Source organism: Poeciliopsis prolifica, unplaced genomic scaffold (assembly GCF_027474105.1).
Source record: "Poeciliopsis prolifica strain line A6 unplaced genomic scaffold, Auburn_PproV2 SCAFFOLD010, whole genome shotgun sequence".
Classification (NCBI taxonomy): Eukaryota; Metazoa; Chordata; class Actinopteri; order Cyprinodontiformes; family Poeciliidae; genus Poeciliopsis; species Poeciliopsis prolifica.
Window position 1 is genome coordinate 125524 of NW_026562385.1, and position 16844 is coordinate 142367.

Consider the following 16844-nt stretch of genomic DNA (forward strand, 5'->3'; position numbering starts at 1 on the left):
GAATTACATGGCTCTTAAGAGGAATTATGTGGTTCCACTGTGTCCACCAGCAGGCCATGTCTTTTGGCAGATAAACGATGTGAAGGAAGCCTAAAATCTAGCAGCTTTAGGATAAAACAAGAGGGGGAAAACAAGTTTTTGGGTTGAACTCTATAGTCCACCCTTTAGGCCTGAGGGAGAGGCAGATTCGGGTGATAATTTAATTGTCATGTGACAGCTGTCAGAGTCATTATATCCATTTATAAATAACAGCATTAAGAATCTAAAGACATGCTAGCAGCTCTGTTACGATGCGCACCAGTGCTTTGAATTAAACATGAATGTCACAGTGCATCATGTTTTTTTACGGTCACCACATTACTTGAGACGAAGCTTACAAACGTTTAGTGCTAATAAAATTCAGACTGGAAAAATTTTATGATGGCTGTGAAAAAACAAAAAGTACGATAACCAACTAAAAGTCTGACTTCACCACTGGACACATAAAAACATGAAGCATCCTTTGTGGTGACATAGCAACTTGACACATGTCAAATTTCTTGCAAATCTGAACACATTCTAACTTCAGCAAAATTCCCAAGCTATAACTGAAGTTCATATTGATAATATCAGAGTTATATATGTGGAATTTAACTGAGAAAGAGTTCTTTCTCTTTGAGCCAAATGCTTAAATTGTGCATAAAACATGCTTACAGAGTTCTTGTTATTTTTAAAGAAAGAACATTTATATCCTCTGTCAATGGAACTATTGACTGATATGGTTAGAGGTTATAACCTCACATAAACAGAATAAAAAAATACATTTACAGTGTTAAATACATACACATATATGTCACAGCTAATATTTGTAAAAGTCCCTTAGCAAGTAGTAGAGAAAATACAAGACATTTGCAGCCATAAGCAAGACTCAGGATGTATTTTTACTGGAAATCTGATCATCTTTCCTTGAATTGACCTCAACTGGGCTGCACACACCTATCTTAGAGGCATAGTCATCAACTGATAGATAGATAGATAGATAGATAGATAGATAGATAGATAGATAGATAGATAGATAGATAGATAGATAGATAGATAGATAGATAGATAGATAGATAGATAGATAGATAGATAGATAGATAGATAGATAGATAGATAGATAGATAGATAGATAGATAGATAGATAGATAGATAGATAGATAGATAGATAGATAGATAGATAGATAGATAGATAGATAGATAGATAGATAGATAGGTAGGTAGGTAGGTAGGTAGGTAGGTAGGTAGGTAGGTAGGTAGGTAGGTAGGTAGGTAGGTAGGTAGGTAGGTAGGTAGGTAGGTAGGTAGGTAGGTAGGTAGGTAGGTAGGTAGGTAGGTAGGTAGGTAGGTAGGTAGGTAGGTAGGTAGGTAGGTAGGTAGGTAGATAGATAGATAGATAGATAGATAGATAGATAGATAGATAGATAGATAGATAGATAGATAGATAGATAGATAGATAGATAGATAGATAGATAGATAGATAGATAGATAGATAGATAGATAGATAGATAGATAGATAGATAGATAGATAGATAGATAGATAGATAGATAGATAGATAGATAGATAGATAGATAGATAGATAGATAGATAGATAGATAGATAGATAGATAGATAGATAGATAGATAGATAGATAGATAGATAGATAGATAGATAGATAGATAGATAGATAGATAGATAGATAGATAGATAGATAGATAGATAGATAGATAGATAGATAGATAGATAGATAGATAGATAGATAGATAGATAGATAGATAGATAGATAGATAGATAGATAGATAGATAGATAGATAGATAGATAGATAGATAGATAGATAGATAGATAGATAGATAGATAGATAGATAGATAGATAGATAGATAGATAGATAGATAGATAGACAGACAACTGAAGGTGAATAAAACCTGTCAAACACTGATAATCTATCTATCTATCTATCTATCTATCTATCTATCTATCTATCTATCTATCTATCTATCTATCTATCTATCTATCTATCTATCTATCTATCTATCTATCTATCTATCTATCTATCTATCTATCTATCTATCTATCTATCTATCTATCTATCTATCTATCTATCTATCTATCTATCTATCTATCTATCTATCTATCTATCTATCTATCTATCTGAGATAGATGTGTCTAAAAATGACTGATCAAGAACAGAAGAATATTTCTTTTGCAACTCTACAAAATGAACAAGTATTAATAGATCATTCTGATTCTCTGGCAGAAAATAAGTGCCATTTTAGGTTTTCGAAGTCTGTTGAAGATAACAGCCAAGAAAGGCCACACTCCAACTGTACATCTGTGTTTATCTCCTGATCCTCTCAGCAGAATGCGAATGATCCAATAAAGGCTTCACCCATCAGACACAGCACAGCAGAGGATAATCTTTGTCTTGGTCATTGAACTCTTGTCACCTTAGTTGTAATTTTGAATGCTTTCTATTTTGACTCCACAGGCAAAGTTGTTTTGGACTTATAAAGTCGACTGCCTCTGTTCCATGATTCCTTCATTGAGTGAGTTTGTTCCTCTGGTTATAATTTCGGAAATGAGAACAGCAAATAAAAGAGATTTTATCTTCTCATATTTACAGATGACTTGCTAGAGTTCTGAGGGAGCTGGCATGCGCACATTTCTGCTTTAGTGCACATTTTAATTTGCAAATCTGCAGCAGGATCAAACATGTTTACAACTACACATGCATTATTTTCTCATTAATGTGCATTGTCATATTCAAAATGAGTGTTTAGAGCGAGTTTATTTTACTTGATATAAAGCACTATGCATAAATTGTGTTTGGGGGATTAAAGTCATTTAAGGTATATAGATGATGAGGCGGATTTCACTCAATTACTCAGATTTTTATTAAAGACAGATTATGTTGCCAATGGTGATAAAACATTATAAAGTTTCTACTCCTGTCTTCTGGTGAGGAGATCAATTTAAAACTGAGATTAAATTTTTATGGAACACAGTGGAGGAAGGGGATTCACTATAAAGATAGATAGATAGATAGATAGATAGGGTTCTTTATAGTTCTTTATAGAGAAACCTGAAAAAAGAAAGTGGTAAAAACATAGGCGTTTTGGGGAAAGATTTAATCTCCATGTTGAAATCTGTTTGACTGCCAAACCCTTAGAGATGATCTTTGACAGAGATACTCTGAAGGTCAAATTTAGCAAAAGCTTTAAAGCATCACAAAAAAGAAATAATATGATATGTCAAATCTGATCAAAATAGAAAATAAGGGTTTTGACTGGAATTTTAAAATTACTTAAACGCATGCCGATATAAACACCTTTTTTGTGTCCAGTTTGAGCGCATGTTTCATTGCTCGTTCTACTCCTGCTGTCATACATTTAGCCCCACCACAAGCATGTGCCTTTTCTGTTTTCTTCTGCTCACAAATCGATAAACAGGTTTTCAACAAGATTTATGTCTCAGGACTGAAGAGATAATTTTATGCTTAATGATTTTGAAATATGTTGTTTGTCATTATCTTGTTTACAAAGACAGATGGACTGAATCAAAGTCCGTCGACGACCAGACTTTGATTCAGTGACATCACACACTCTGACTAGGTTCATAAGGAGTAGAAACAGGCCCACAGGATTACACATCTTCCATCACACTTAACAGTGAGTGTCCAGAGCAACATGCAGAGCTCAGTCTTTGTCTCACCTGACCAAATCACAGTCGCAATCAAAGCACCATGCGAGTATAGGAAACTTCTCCTGTTCACATTATGAATGCAGGACAGAAACAGCTTATCATCGACCCCAAACAAATGTTTGGCATGTTGCCTAATGGTTGTTCTGGAAATGTGGTGATGTCAACATGCCACTCTTTGTTGCAGCTCTTTAACAGTGAACTGTTGACGTTGTTTTTCCACACTTACCATGTTTACAGTGACAAAACTTGGCTTATCTTCCTGCATGTTGGCCAGCAGATAAGACAAATCAGCCAACGTGTCACATCATATTTATACCCCAGGGAAACAAAAAGTCATGAATTACTAATTAGAAATTACTTTAAATGTAATCAATTTAAAAGTGTAAATTGGGGTACGAATGCTTAAAGTGCTTTGACTACATTTATTTTAAAGATTGTTTTTTAAAATAAATACGGCCTGACAAATATATATATGGTATATATCTATATTTCAGTGTAAGACATTGCTGCTGAAATGGAAGAGTAGTTTTTCAAAACATGTGTTTTTGAGCAATCCTAATAAATTTGTCCACATCTATATTATCAACACTTAAAAAAATAACCAAATCAGTATAGCATACTTTATAGCAAAAAAAAAACAACAACTTATTTTTCATTTAAGCTGAATTTTTTGTCTTGTTATTTTGTTTTGCATTAATGTATTCACAAAGTGTACCCGGCAAAGATTAAGCAGTTAGAGAAAATGAGCTGCATTTGACTGCTCTTATAATGCTAATAAAAAAATAATAATAGGCAGTACTTGGGGCAGTCATTTTAGTTAGAGAACTATAAGGAAATGAGCATGATTATCCTGGATAGCAATGAGATTGCATTAGTAGGAAAAAGGCTGTCTTGTCAGTAGAGATTCATTTATGGTGAAACTGCCTCGGGGCCATTGCCTTAAAGCGGAGCTTGTCTGATGATTCAATCTGTCTGTCATTTTAATGCCATGCTGCTCCCTGCCCTCTTGTGCCTCGTTTGGATTCGCTCTCTTTTTAAAGCACGAGAACTTTGATTACCCTCATTCGGTTGCTTTGTTTTTCCTTTTCCACTGTATGTGACAAACAAAACTTTTGCTATTTCTTTGCTTATGTTTTGTCTCATGGAGACCTAAGCAGAGTTCAGGTCCACTATTCATTCTCTTATTGACCGGTTGCCAAATTCAGACTGAATAAAAAACCGAAAGCCATAGAAAAGCTGTAAGTGATGAATATTTTCCTGTCATCTTCATGGTAGCTTTAAATTCGAAGATAGATTGTGCTGCTGTCTTTCTCCATCCCCTTTTTCATCTGTCCACGCTGTTATGATAGTGCACTGTTTGCTGCGATTGGGAACAGAAGTGGTAGATTAGTGACTTGTAGTATATGTATCAGCAGAGAATTGACTGAACATGGGGAGCCATGTCCTCCATAACTGATGGCGGTGTGATGGAGGAAGACGTTGAGACTGGTAATGAACCCTGCCTGTGATAGAAATAGCAGTCGGAGTCGAGCAGACCGTCTGAAAATGTCAGACTTTCGGAATATGGGCTGCGAGAGTCGGCAGTATGTCTAAACAGAATGCACGTCTCCCACTCTGCATGTCCCCAGACACTTTTTCCTCTCACAAAAGGAAGCATTCACCCAAACACATGCTCACGCACAGGCATCCACAATTAATTGTGCCAAAGTGACTCGCCGTCTGCCTTTATACGAAAGCAGCGCGCAAGCCTTTCGTACTGCGGTTGGCTTTTGTTTTTCCACTGGCAGATAGAAAGAGCGAAAGAGAGGGAGAGAGAAGCAGAGAGGAAAAACGGCTGCAAAAAGTCAAGAAGCAAAGAGGAGATTTAATTTCAAGTCAGAGGTTGATGCTTCATGATGCTCCTGCATGGTGACAAACACTTTACCATGATGATGAGCGCCTCTTTATGTGCCATGCCCTACAGGGTGCAAGATGAGTCTTGCCCATTATCATTCATCTCTCAGTTGTGCCTTTATCTGCCTTCCCATATGCACATCCTCCCAAACCAACACAACATACTGATGCCTGAGCAGAAGGCTCCTCTGTGGACTCAGTTTAGCTCGCAGAGGCAGCAGCCACAATCAATATCTTCAATATACATACTGGAATATGGAATAGAAACTGAAATCAAGCTCAATAAAACAGTGCAAGCTGAGGCCGGTTTGGTTTAATCTCATTACATTGAGAGCCCCGGGCTTCTCTCTTCCTATTTATAGCACTCTGGGAGAGAGAAAGGCCGGCGTTGATGTACACAGCACCGCTGGTTTGTGCAACTATGGCCATGAGTGGCAATGAGCGTGACCAATTGCAGACAGATATTGCATGAAATTTTATCTGACAAAACACACAATTGTCAGTCATCTGTGAAGAGAAGCATCTTCATTTTCTGTCCTTGAAACACACGTGTGCTCCTGCCTCTCTTTTTTTTCCCCCACACTTACCTTATCTCCACTCTCTTTATCCTAACAGCCTCTCTATGGATTTGGTTTCTCTCATCCCACCTGTTTGAGTAAGTCTGCCAATTAAAGCTGATAATATTGACATTATCTGAGCATTGGTGTCATCTTCCTCCAAGAAAGAACTAGTTTGGATACCTTGGATACCTATCTTTGCATTTGGAGTTGGTTGCCGGAAATAGGAGCTCGGTTTTGGGATGTTGCAAATTTTGGCTGGGTATCATCTCTGCTGTGAATTGCATCAGAAAGCTTTTGGGATTTTCTGAAAAAACAAGCCAAAAACAAAAAATAAGGAGCTCTGGAGAGGAAAAATGCACAGAGAGAGGAGTTCGTTCTGATCTCCGTTAAGGAAGCCTCACGCGACAAAACCCCCAATCCACACAAGTAATCATACAATAAGCCCTTGAATCTCAAATAAACACACAAAGAGAAACCCAAGGCCTCATTTGTCCTAATTACTCCGGCTTTGTTGTAGGTAACACACATCTCCCATTCGGCTGAAGCATCTTTCAGAAATCCCATCCAGACATGGTTAACTGTATAATGAAGGAAATGACTAAAGGACAGCATTTTACCCCAAACTAAAGGAGAAGAAGCCACTTCAAAATGTCAAAAAGTCAGACTGGAGAGAAGCGTGACACAAAAATACCACCCTGGACCTTTGAGGCATGTTTTTCTCCTCTTTCTGCCCTCCAACAGTCTGCACATTTCCCCTTAATGTGTGAACATGAACATGACCTACAAGAAATGTTTTGGCAGGTTGCATAGCTCACACTTGACTTACCAGAGGTTAGGACATGGAACAGCGGCTCTTTCAAAAACACAGGAAACCGAGGTATGCACGATTTTCCAGCTAAACACACACACAGCTTCCACAGAACTTAAGTACGTGTGTTAGATGTACATTATGCAGCACACTGCAAAACATATGCATAGCCCATCACGTTTTGACACAATACAACCACAGATGGGAATGTAATTGATTATGTTTTTATGTGTTTTACATTGAAAAGAGTTGATCAGATTGTCCTTCATGATGTGAACAAACAGCATCAACATTTCAGAGAGCACTTTTCAATCCATCCAGTGTTTTGGGTGAACACTGCATTTCACCTGGAACACACCTCACCTCACTGTGAAACATGGTGGTGGCAGCATCATGCTCTGATGATACTTTTTCCCAGCAGGGACGCAGAAGTTGATTGGAGGATGATTGTAGAAAAATTCCACAGAACGACTAGAAAAGGTCTTGTAAGAGGACTCTGTCGTTTTTGTTTTGTTTCCTTTATTTTTATATTTTGAAAATGAAATAATTCTAACTGAGAAGCTTTTTTCAGAAGCTGTCTATCTTGGTATCCATCTATATGGAAAATTAATCGAAGACTCAACATATTCTGCTTCGCCCTCGCATTTCAACACAATTCTTTATGAAGAAAAAAGTTAAAGTGGGGGCACAATTCAACCTGATTTGAATGGCTTCTGTGAGCAGGTTTTGAAAAATACAGAACACTTTTAAGTGAAAAAAGAGAGATTCTCTGCTAAAATATCATCATATGCATTTTTATTGCTTATACCACATTAATGGTATAAAAATATAAACACAAAGCATCTAAACAAGCCTGACTTCTCTGTTCTGCATGGCGCAGAGTTTAGCTTCTGTTTCTTACTGTGAATTTCAAAACAGTCTTCTTTCCTTCAAGAGATTCACTGAGCAATCAGCATTCACCGCCTGATTTGTTTTGTCTATTTTCTAAATTAGCACACTATGAAATATTCATTGGCACATTTAGGGAGCTCTCATGCTGAAACTGTTTGAATTATCAGCATGTAAGCTCAAATAAAAGCACTTTCAGCGAGTTGTACAACAACAGCAGTGGGTAAAACAAACTTTTCTTTTTTGTCTCCTTAACCTGCCTGGGTCACACTCTCAATCTGTCAGTGGTGTTAATGATGCACTGAGAAAAAAAATATTGAGTGTGAACAATACAAAAAGGACAATCTGATCAAAGCTTTTTTTTTTTTTTGTCAGAAACGTTGGAGAAGGCCACGATGAACACAGTAAAACCATCTGTCCGGTTACTCCAAACAGGAAAGACTCCCTTTTAAAGCTGTCCAGTGAGGCTGACCGTGCCAGGAAAATTGGGCAAGAAAAGTGTCCACAGGCGGGAGATCTGCCTGAAACCTCAGATGAGACGTTGGCTTCAGCCGTCTTAAAGCGAGTCTCTCTGCACGAAGCACGGTCTCCAGGTGGACGCCTTCATGTCACCCAGCTCTGATTTGTTGTGAGTTTTCCGATGAGCTGCTCTGCACTTCCCCTCGCCAGTCACACAGCGGTTCGGGCACGACGCGCCGCCACACAGCCGTCCATTTGTTCTCTTTGCTCCGCAGCTGACAGAGGGACTGTCAGTTTCAGTCATTTAGACAGATCTTCATTTAGACAGCAGCCTAAAGCACATTTCAGAAGGGGTTGCCCTCCGCTTGTGGCATCACTCTGTGTCCCAGCATCAGAAAAGAAAAATAAGTCATTTCTTGCTGCCACTAAAACAGAACACCGCTGTTTCTGAGAAATTTCGTCCACTGGAAACACAGCAGCTGTGTCACTGAGCAGTTTTTAATTCAGTCATGTATTTGCTCAAAGCCGCCCCCCAAAAAAACTACCATATTCTGAAACTGCACATTTTGACATTTAAATTATTTTTCAGCATTGAAGACCTCTATTTTGGTTTCAAGAGGGCAATATGATTTCACTCAAAAGCTTTTTTTTTTTTTTCCTTATTTCCTTCTCAGCTCTTCTTTGCCAATAGGGTGAAAGAATAAATTACAGTTCCTGGAGCTAAAAAGGTTTATTTTCTGACATAAGAAGAATAAATCCAACAAGAAAGTGATTTGAAATTAGGTTTAAAAGAGGTTTGTTTTTACACTTCAGAGCAAATGGAAAAAAAAAAGCTATATTTTTTTTTTGATCAAACAGACTTCTCTTTGATGTCTAGGTCTTTTTGAACTCCATTTTTTTTATGTCAGCTGATTTCCAACCACATACAGATGCTGCTTGTTCCCAATATGATTCTTAGTGCAAGAGATATGTAAATATGTTTGATTTAATCAAAATATGTCTTCACTTTAATGTAAAAATTTTCTATCAGATTTTACTTCATGAATGGTGTGTGTGTTTTAGCAATTCTAATGTAAGCCCGATTGATTTTTTTAATTAAAAAATAATATGTTGTGAAGATCCACATTTATGGCATAAAAAATAGTGCTGGGTTTTGGGTTGCGGTTTATGTTTAGGACTGAGGTGTGAATTAAGTTTAGGTTAGTTTTACAGTTAGCAATGTACAGGTTGTGGTTATCTTTAGGGTGATGATCAAAGTACTCATGAAGAAAGAAATATGTGTGTGGTGAGGTTGTTGCAAGCCACAAAGGATGTCAAAGGACAAGAGAGAGAGTGGAGGATGAAATGATAGATGTATGATAGTGCACTAAATGCCGCTGTAAACAATAAGAAAACTATCAGAAACAATCTCAGAGGCAGTAAGGATCCAATGAGAAGAAGGGGCGAAAATGAGGGGAGCACATGATGAAAAGAAAAATAAACTGAGGAAAAAAAAAACAAAGATGGAATCAATATCTCCTATTTAGAGTGAGGTAAGAATCAAAGGCTATTGTCTGAATGGACAAAAGCCAGATTTGAACAATATCAGATAAGAGGGGTGAAGGGACGTAGCTTCAGGCTTATGAAAACCACTATGCTATCTTGAATGAAACAGGGGAAAATGGAGCATAATAAAAACAGAAAGTTCAGTGAAGGGGAATTAATGGACATGAATCCAGAATGAGAAGGGACTAAGGACTTGTTTGAAATAAAATGAAACCAGACAAGCTCCATCGAATGGGAGCGATAATGGTAGCAGCATGCAGGTTGACTGGTAGTGCCTCATGCTGCAGCTCTCTTTTGTTCTGCTCTCTCTGGGATCGCTGCCCAGTCACCACTTGTGAAAAGCAAAAAATAAATAAATAAAAATTGGCCAATCACTCCTTTAATGCGATTCGGTGTGAAGGTAATTAAAATGCACGGATGTCAATGTTTCCGCTGGGTTCACACAACTGGCTGAATGTGCAAAACCAGTGGCCTGAGTGTCAGCGAGAAGCAAAACGCATGAGAAGGTTTTCACACACAAGAAAGAGACCTCAGGTGAAGGCTGCATGCTCTGCCCTGGAGCACACACACACACCTGTGTGGTGTCATTCCTGTATTCACGCGAAAGGGATTTCATGGGAATGTTTTCCTGGGATCTGCCTGAGCCCAGCCAGTAGCGAGTGGCGTTCCAGCACACGCACCGCCTCCGGATACTAATTAGCTCCGAGAGTAAAGAGGAAGCATGATGTATTCACAGAGGAGCACAATCCGTAGCTTAAACAGATGGTTTCTGCACACAAATGAGATAAGAGGTCCATTACTTAGTGCTATTAAAACACATTTACTAGGAGGAACACCCTCAGAGTGGGGACTTCTTATTATTTCTAGGAATGTAAACGTATGATTAACTCCGAGATACAGCTGTTAGGTAATTAGCTGAAGCTGTACCTCATTATAATCAAAATTATTGTGGCGGCCAGCCAGTCAGCCGAGCAAGAAACAGAAAGAAAGAAACAAACAAAAAAAAGCGCAGCTCTGGGTTATAAATCTGAGCAAGATTTGTAGCTTATGGGCTACAAAATCTTGTTAAGACAGCCTGAGGTGATTGGTGGGGAAAAGCTTTGGTTTGAAATTGCTACAGACAACTGAACCGAAATCCAGCGCTGCTGCGATTCAACTCAGTGAGAACTTCCTTTCTTTTCGGCACATCTATTTCACTTTATAGCTCCGCCACTCCTCATGTAAATCCAGTGGGTTCTTCTTCACATTGACACACTTTGTTGTTGCTTTTTTCAGTAGCAGGGTTAAGACAAAAACCCACAGCAGCAGATTTGTATGATGACCTGCTGCTCTGTCTTTGTCAGTACGTTATTTGAGTGTTAAAACTTCCCAAAGCTCATCGAGGGTTTGGGACCTGATGACTGATACGCTTACATCTGCTTCCCCTAATGAAAGAGCTGATGAGAAGGTTGAACAAAAGGCATCGGGCTGTAAGCAGGAGGCAAACTGATTCTCTCAGGGGAACTTGATTGCCACTAAGACTGCCATTTTGTAGGCTATATCATAGGCACAGAAATAGAGGAGTAAAAACAATTGGGAAGACAGATTCTTCAAAGAGGTATGCGGAACGGCACACAGATTCTCTCATCCCCAGACTCATGAGAGTTAAGATCAGTTTGTTTTCAAGGGGATTCTGTCACAGCTGCACATCTTTTTCTTGCTGAACCTTGTGTGAGGCTTTCCCTCCAGCAGCTCTTCAGTTCATTGATCTTCGGAGCTGCAAGGCGAGGTCTTGACCATCCTTCCTTTGATTGAACAGTGTGCTTCTCTGAGACACCGAGGTCGCGCTCCGGGTCAGGCAGTTCTCGACGAAACCAAGGACCGATCATTCCCCCTCCCCTCTCCGCTACATGAAAATACTCAGTGTTCCTCGGCTGATTAGATGTTATATAAAAAAGGAAAACATGTTTGGGGCCAGATAAAAGCATTGAAATCCTACACTATGGGTCAGAGGTTGACTAGGTTTTAGCCATTTTTTTCAAGATGATATTATGTAGCATAAACGCAAATGACCAAAACAAAAAAATTGGGGACCACATCTGTAGTCATTATGCTTTTTTTCTCTAATCTGGTCCAAACTATACATACTGACTTGAACGTAAAGACGTATCCCTAAAAATATTCTATAAAATCTGGCCTATCTGTATTCCATACGCCAGATTTTACCTCGTATAGCCAACAGCTCAAAACGCAGAGCTGCTGCATCGACATGGATTTCATAAAGGATGATGAAAACAAAGCCAGGATGAGGCATCTCCTCAAAGCATTCCTCATCCCGAAGTATTCATAAAGGAGGAACTCATTGTCCCTGTAATATAGAAGAATGACAGTAATAACACAACAGAAATCCCTCTGATCTCCCATTGATATGAGAAGAGATTATGTCAGGTTTAATGGCAACCATATGGTCTACAGGTCATGTGTGGTGCACATCCCACACATATGCCTCCATGCACACATACACACACACGCACACACACACACACATTCAGCAAGCCTCATTTCCACACTACTCTGGACACGCAACATTTATCAGGCAACCGTGGCCGCGCTGTGCCTTCCTGACCAGTGTGTATCGCAAAACACACCGCAAATCGCACACTACACTTCATGCTCCGACGTGAACATGAACAGTTGGAGCCAGCATGGTGAGCAGAAAGCGCTGGAATCAAATTATTTCCAACTCTCTCTTGCTCTCCTCTCTCACCGCCCACATAGGGAGAGGGGCAGGCTGAGTAAGTCCCAGTGCACTAAAAATTGAACCGCCTCAGCGCGTGTCCTGGGGTCTGAAACACATGTCCGGCTTTCCTCTAGTAAGCTGGACTTGTTCCCTGTACTCCCTGGGGCCCGCTGGGCTGGCCGTCTGTGTCGTTACATTAATGACAGTAGAAAAAGAAAAATACGCATAACTGCCTGATCCACCTTTTTGTCATCATTCATGTCAACTTCTAGTTGTATTTGAAAGAACCACAGAAGACTGACTTAAAACTGATAATTCAGCACAGGCCTTGTCTGTCCTCAGATAATCTCATAAAAATGAGTCATTTAACTGCAAACCTACCTCATATTGAACAGACTGTGCATTTTACTGCACTAAAAAGAAGCAGCTAAGAAAAGAAGGGAAAAAAAGTGTTACCTTCAAGGCAAACAGCAAATTGTTGAGTAAGGACAGAGTGGTTGTATTGCTTCATGATTCACTTAATGAAAAGACTTAAATCTAATTTTATTGCTTAAAATGCGTCATATAATTCAATTCAAAAGCGGCTAGGCCAGGATGTATGCAGGTATGCGTATGTAGTATAACTCTTTTATCTGTTTGGGCTTCGTATCTGTCCGCAGTGTCAGGCTGAGCCCTCTGGTTGAGAAAATGAAAATCTCACTGTCATGTCTGATCAGAGAGCAGCCATGTGGCCCAGATTAGATGTTGTCTGAAACCATCTGTGTTGACAGTGTAGTGGTGACACATGTCCAGGTAGCGCTGCATAATTTCCACTCATCTCATTACACACACTGCCCGACTTATTTATTTATTTATTTACTCATTTCAACCCTCTCGGCAGGTCAGAGGTCAGAGCATTTCCCACGTACAGGTTCTGCCATCCCCTGCTGCGCTTGGGCTCCAACAGCCCAGCGCCCCCACCCCACCTCCCGTTACCGTAAAGGCCTGGAGCGCGCGCAGACGCACATCGTGTTACTCTTCCGCGGGGTACATGTAGCATGTGCACTGCAAAACTGTTACTGGTATTTACAGATGCTGATTCTGCGTAACGAGTGGGCGGCCTGCTCCCTCCTGCCCCCCCCCCTTTTCAGGCACGTATTTGACACAATATACCCAAGGACGCATAACGCATCGAAAGCCCACGCGTCCAGGTAGAAAGCCCCGGCATATGGGTTAACCCTTCACATGCACCGTGTTATTATGCACTCATTAAAATGCCCTACTCCCCACCCCTCCTTCCCCCGTTTACGCATACGCCTTGTGGGCTGCCATGGGCTATTATTGAGACGGTTGGGATGCGCACCGCTCCCTCCTCGCCTACCGTTTATTCCCGACACAGTTTCCGATGGATGTGTTTGTGGTCCCGTGGAAGGAGGACGGCCAGGACATCCGAGACTTCTTCAGTCCCGGTCGGTCACTCGTATCCACGGCGTCTGAGCGCTCCATGTGCCGGTGGTGGTGCCGGTCGGTGTCGGAGTATCCCCGGTGTTTGATTTTAATCGGGGTCCGGGGCTGCCTCCAAAGATGCTGTGGAGGTTTCAGAGTCGCCTGTCCCTCCCGAGGAACCGGGAGCGACAGCGAAAGGCTCTTCTTCGAACATGGTGGTGGTTCCATCATTGTGCAAAAAAAATAAAAAATAAAAAAATAAAAATAAAATCTAATACACTAATATCAATTTTTTTTTTACTTATTGACTAAATTATATGGCTGTAATCGCGCGTTTAAAGCAAAAAGCGAATCATTTGATGTCCCTCTCCGCCACTTGATCTCTGAGCGAACAAATCAAAGTGACCAAGTCCAGCGCAGCCCAGATCTGAACCTTGTTTTCTGAATAACATCAAAAACTGTCACAGTGATAACCTGTCAAGCCATCCAGAAAGCCATTAATCTCATTGTTTTCGGCGGTGGAGAGTTTCAGTTTATCCCAGAATCTCCTTTCGGCTGTGATCCTCACTAGTCTGGGGTTTTGGTGATGAGACACCGGTCCTGCTGCGTCTCCTGAAGTTTGACGCCTCATCGCCCATGGCGCACAGCCGGATGACAGTGTTTATTTTGGAGAATGTATTGCTTTTTATCAGCCTCTTATTGCAAAGACACAAAGAACGCTGGCGCTGGCTCCTCTCCCCGCGTGTTGCGCTATTATTGCTGTGCGTGTGTCTCTCCGCCGAGCTAAAATCTCCGAGCCAATTTCAAAAAGTACTTCATCTATCACGATTCGTGTGGAGCGACGGCATCCTGGTGCGCAAACTCGAGCGCAGAGGTCTCCAGTATTCCCCCCACAGAGATGATCAAACCGAGAATCTGAAACTGGACTCTTAACACCCACACTTCAAACAATAAAAAAAATAAAAAAATTAAATAAATCAGGATGGTGCGAAGAATTGTCCAAAACCCAGATGCGATCTTTTGTTCTTTGCGGTCCAGATTTTTCAACATTCAGGTGTTAAGTCCAGTTGTGACATAAAAAAAAGACGCAAACTGATCGTTTCTGAGCTTCAGTCATCCTTCTCAATATGGACCATTATCTCTCCATCCTCATATTTGCTGGAGTTCGACGACAAACATTGGCTTCATCACAGCGCGCCCTCTCTCTCCCTCCCTCTCTCTGTGGTGGATGGGTGGTTGTTCCTCTTTGCGCGCATCCTTTATGCCCCATGCCCGTTCACTGCGCATTTTCCCTAACGCAAAACAAACTAATTGGACAAACAGAATGAGGGGTTTTGCCGCATTGTGCTTAAATTTAATGAGTACAGCGTTTGTATGATGTTATCAGCGCCTTGCAAAAGCACTCGTTGTCTTGAAACATTTTTCCCTTATTTAGTTTCTTTACAACCACAAACGTCAATGTATTTCTTTGGTATTTCATTATATAATATAGAACTCTCTCAAATACCAACGAAATACATTGAGGTTTGTGGTGCATATCTACAGTTTGCAAGTAATTATTTTACAATTGGGAACTCTTAAACATCCGTCATATTTGTTGTCATCTTAATAACCGATACTAGACACTGACACAATAAACTCTTCATTGTGTTTCTGTCTGGATAAAAGTCGTTTTTATATGCCTATCAATTTCCCTGCAACCCACAGTATGACGCTGCCATGACCATGTTTTACTGAGAATGTGGTGTTCAACAGATGCATGGAGAAGATGGAGTTGAATTTTGGTATCTGACCAGAGCAAATACCTTCACATGCTTGTGGCAAAACAACAAACAGGACTTCATATGGCCTTTTTTTTGCCCCAACAATGCCTCTTCCATAAAGGGGAAGTTTATGCAATGCTAAATTTACAGTCAGTCAATTCTCCCTCATGAGCCGCGTACATCTATTGCTCCTCCAGAGCTACCACAGGGCTCTTCTTAAACAATTTGTTGGTTTATTGGATGATTGGATGAGTTTTAAACTTTTCCAGAACTTTATCCACTGACAATGAACTGCATACTGTTGGACTATCGGTAACTTCTTGAGGCAATTTGTGGCACTGGGTTTTAATAATGGGTATTGTAAGAAATATAAACGTAAGTCGCATTTTTAATGTTTTGTTTTTGTTTTTTTGTTTTTCGGTAAGTAAATTGAAAGCATATATCTCTCCAAGTTGGTCTATCACTCAATTACAAAATACACAGAAATACATTGTTACATTGTGGTAAAATGTGTAGCTTTATGGATTTTTTTGAAATGCACCATATGTCAATTCTGCCAACTATTGTCATACTCAACTCTTTAGATTGGCAACAAGTAGTTGACCCCAGGGCTCGTTAAAGCACCTGGCCTGTTGGGCAGATTCTCTTGTCTAAAAAAGGGTCATTTCCATTTAGGTCAAATTCATTTTAAGACTATTCATGAGTAACAATTTCTCATCATTGTTCTCAAATTGTGTATAGTAAATTACAGAAATTCAAACCTAACTTCTGATAAGTTAATGCTTCAGTGATAAAAGTGCCACTTTTGTGAATAATGTTCTTATTCCCGAAAGCCGGATTAGTCGGTTTATCCTCTTTTTTGCTTCAGCACATTTACTGCAATGAAGTCACTGAAATTACTGAGCTATCTTGTCACTTTTAGGTCAGATACAGATTGGGGTTTCAGGAAAACAGCATGAGAATCCATTTTACCTGCACAGACATAATTTCAGCTTAGCTGTGAAACTTTCCTCAAACATCGGAATTTTCCATTAAAAAATTAAATAATAGGAGATTTACTAATGGCAGCAAGTGAGTTAGAAGT

At 40.0% G+C, this 16844-nt stretch overlaps 1 protein-coding gene across 1 annotated transcript in view; it reads right to left on the reverse strand.

Moving 5' to 3' along the window:
• pde4a (phosphodiesterase 4A, cAMP-specific) overlaps positions 1-15149 on the reverse strand; it is a 44519-nt gene extending 29370 nt beyond the window's left edge. Inside the window, exon 1 of the mRNA XM_055035704.1 lies at positions 13933-15149. Within this exon, the coding sequence (XP_054891679.1) occupies positions 13933-14228 (296 nt within the window). The 5' untranslated portion in view covers positions 14229-15149. The remainder of the gene's footprint in view (positions 1-13932) is intronic.
• Between the last annotated feature and the right edge of the window lie 1695 nt (positions 15150-16844).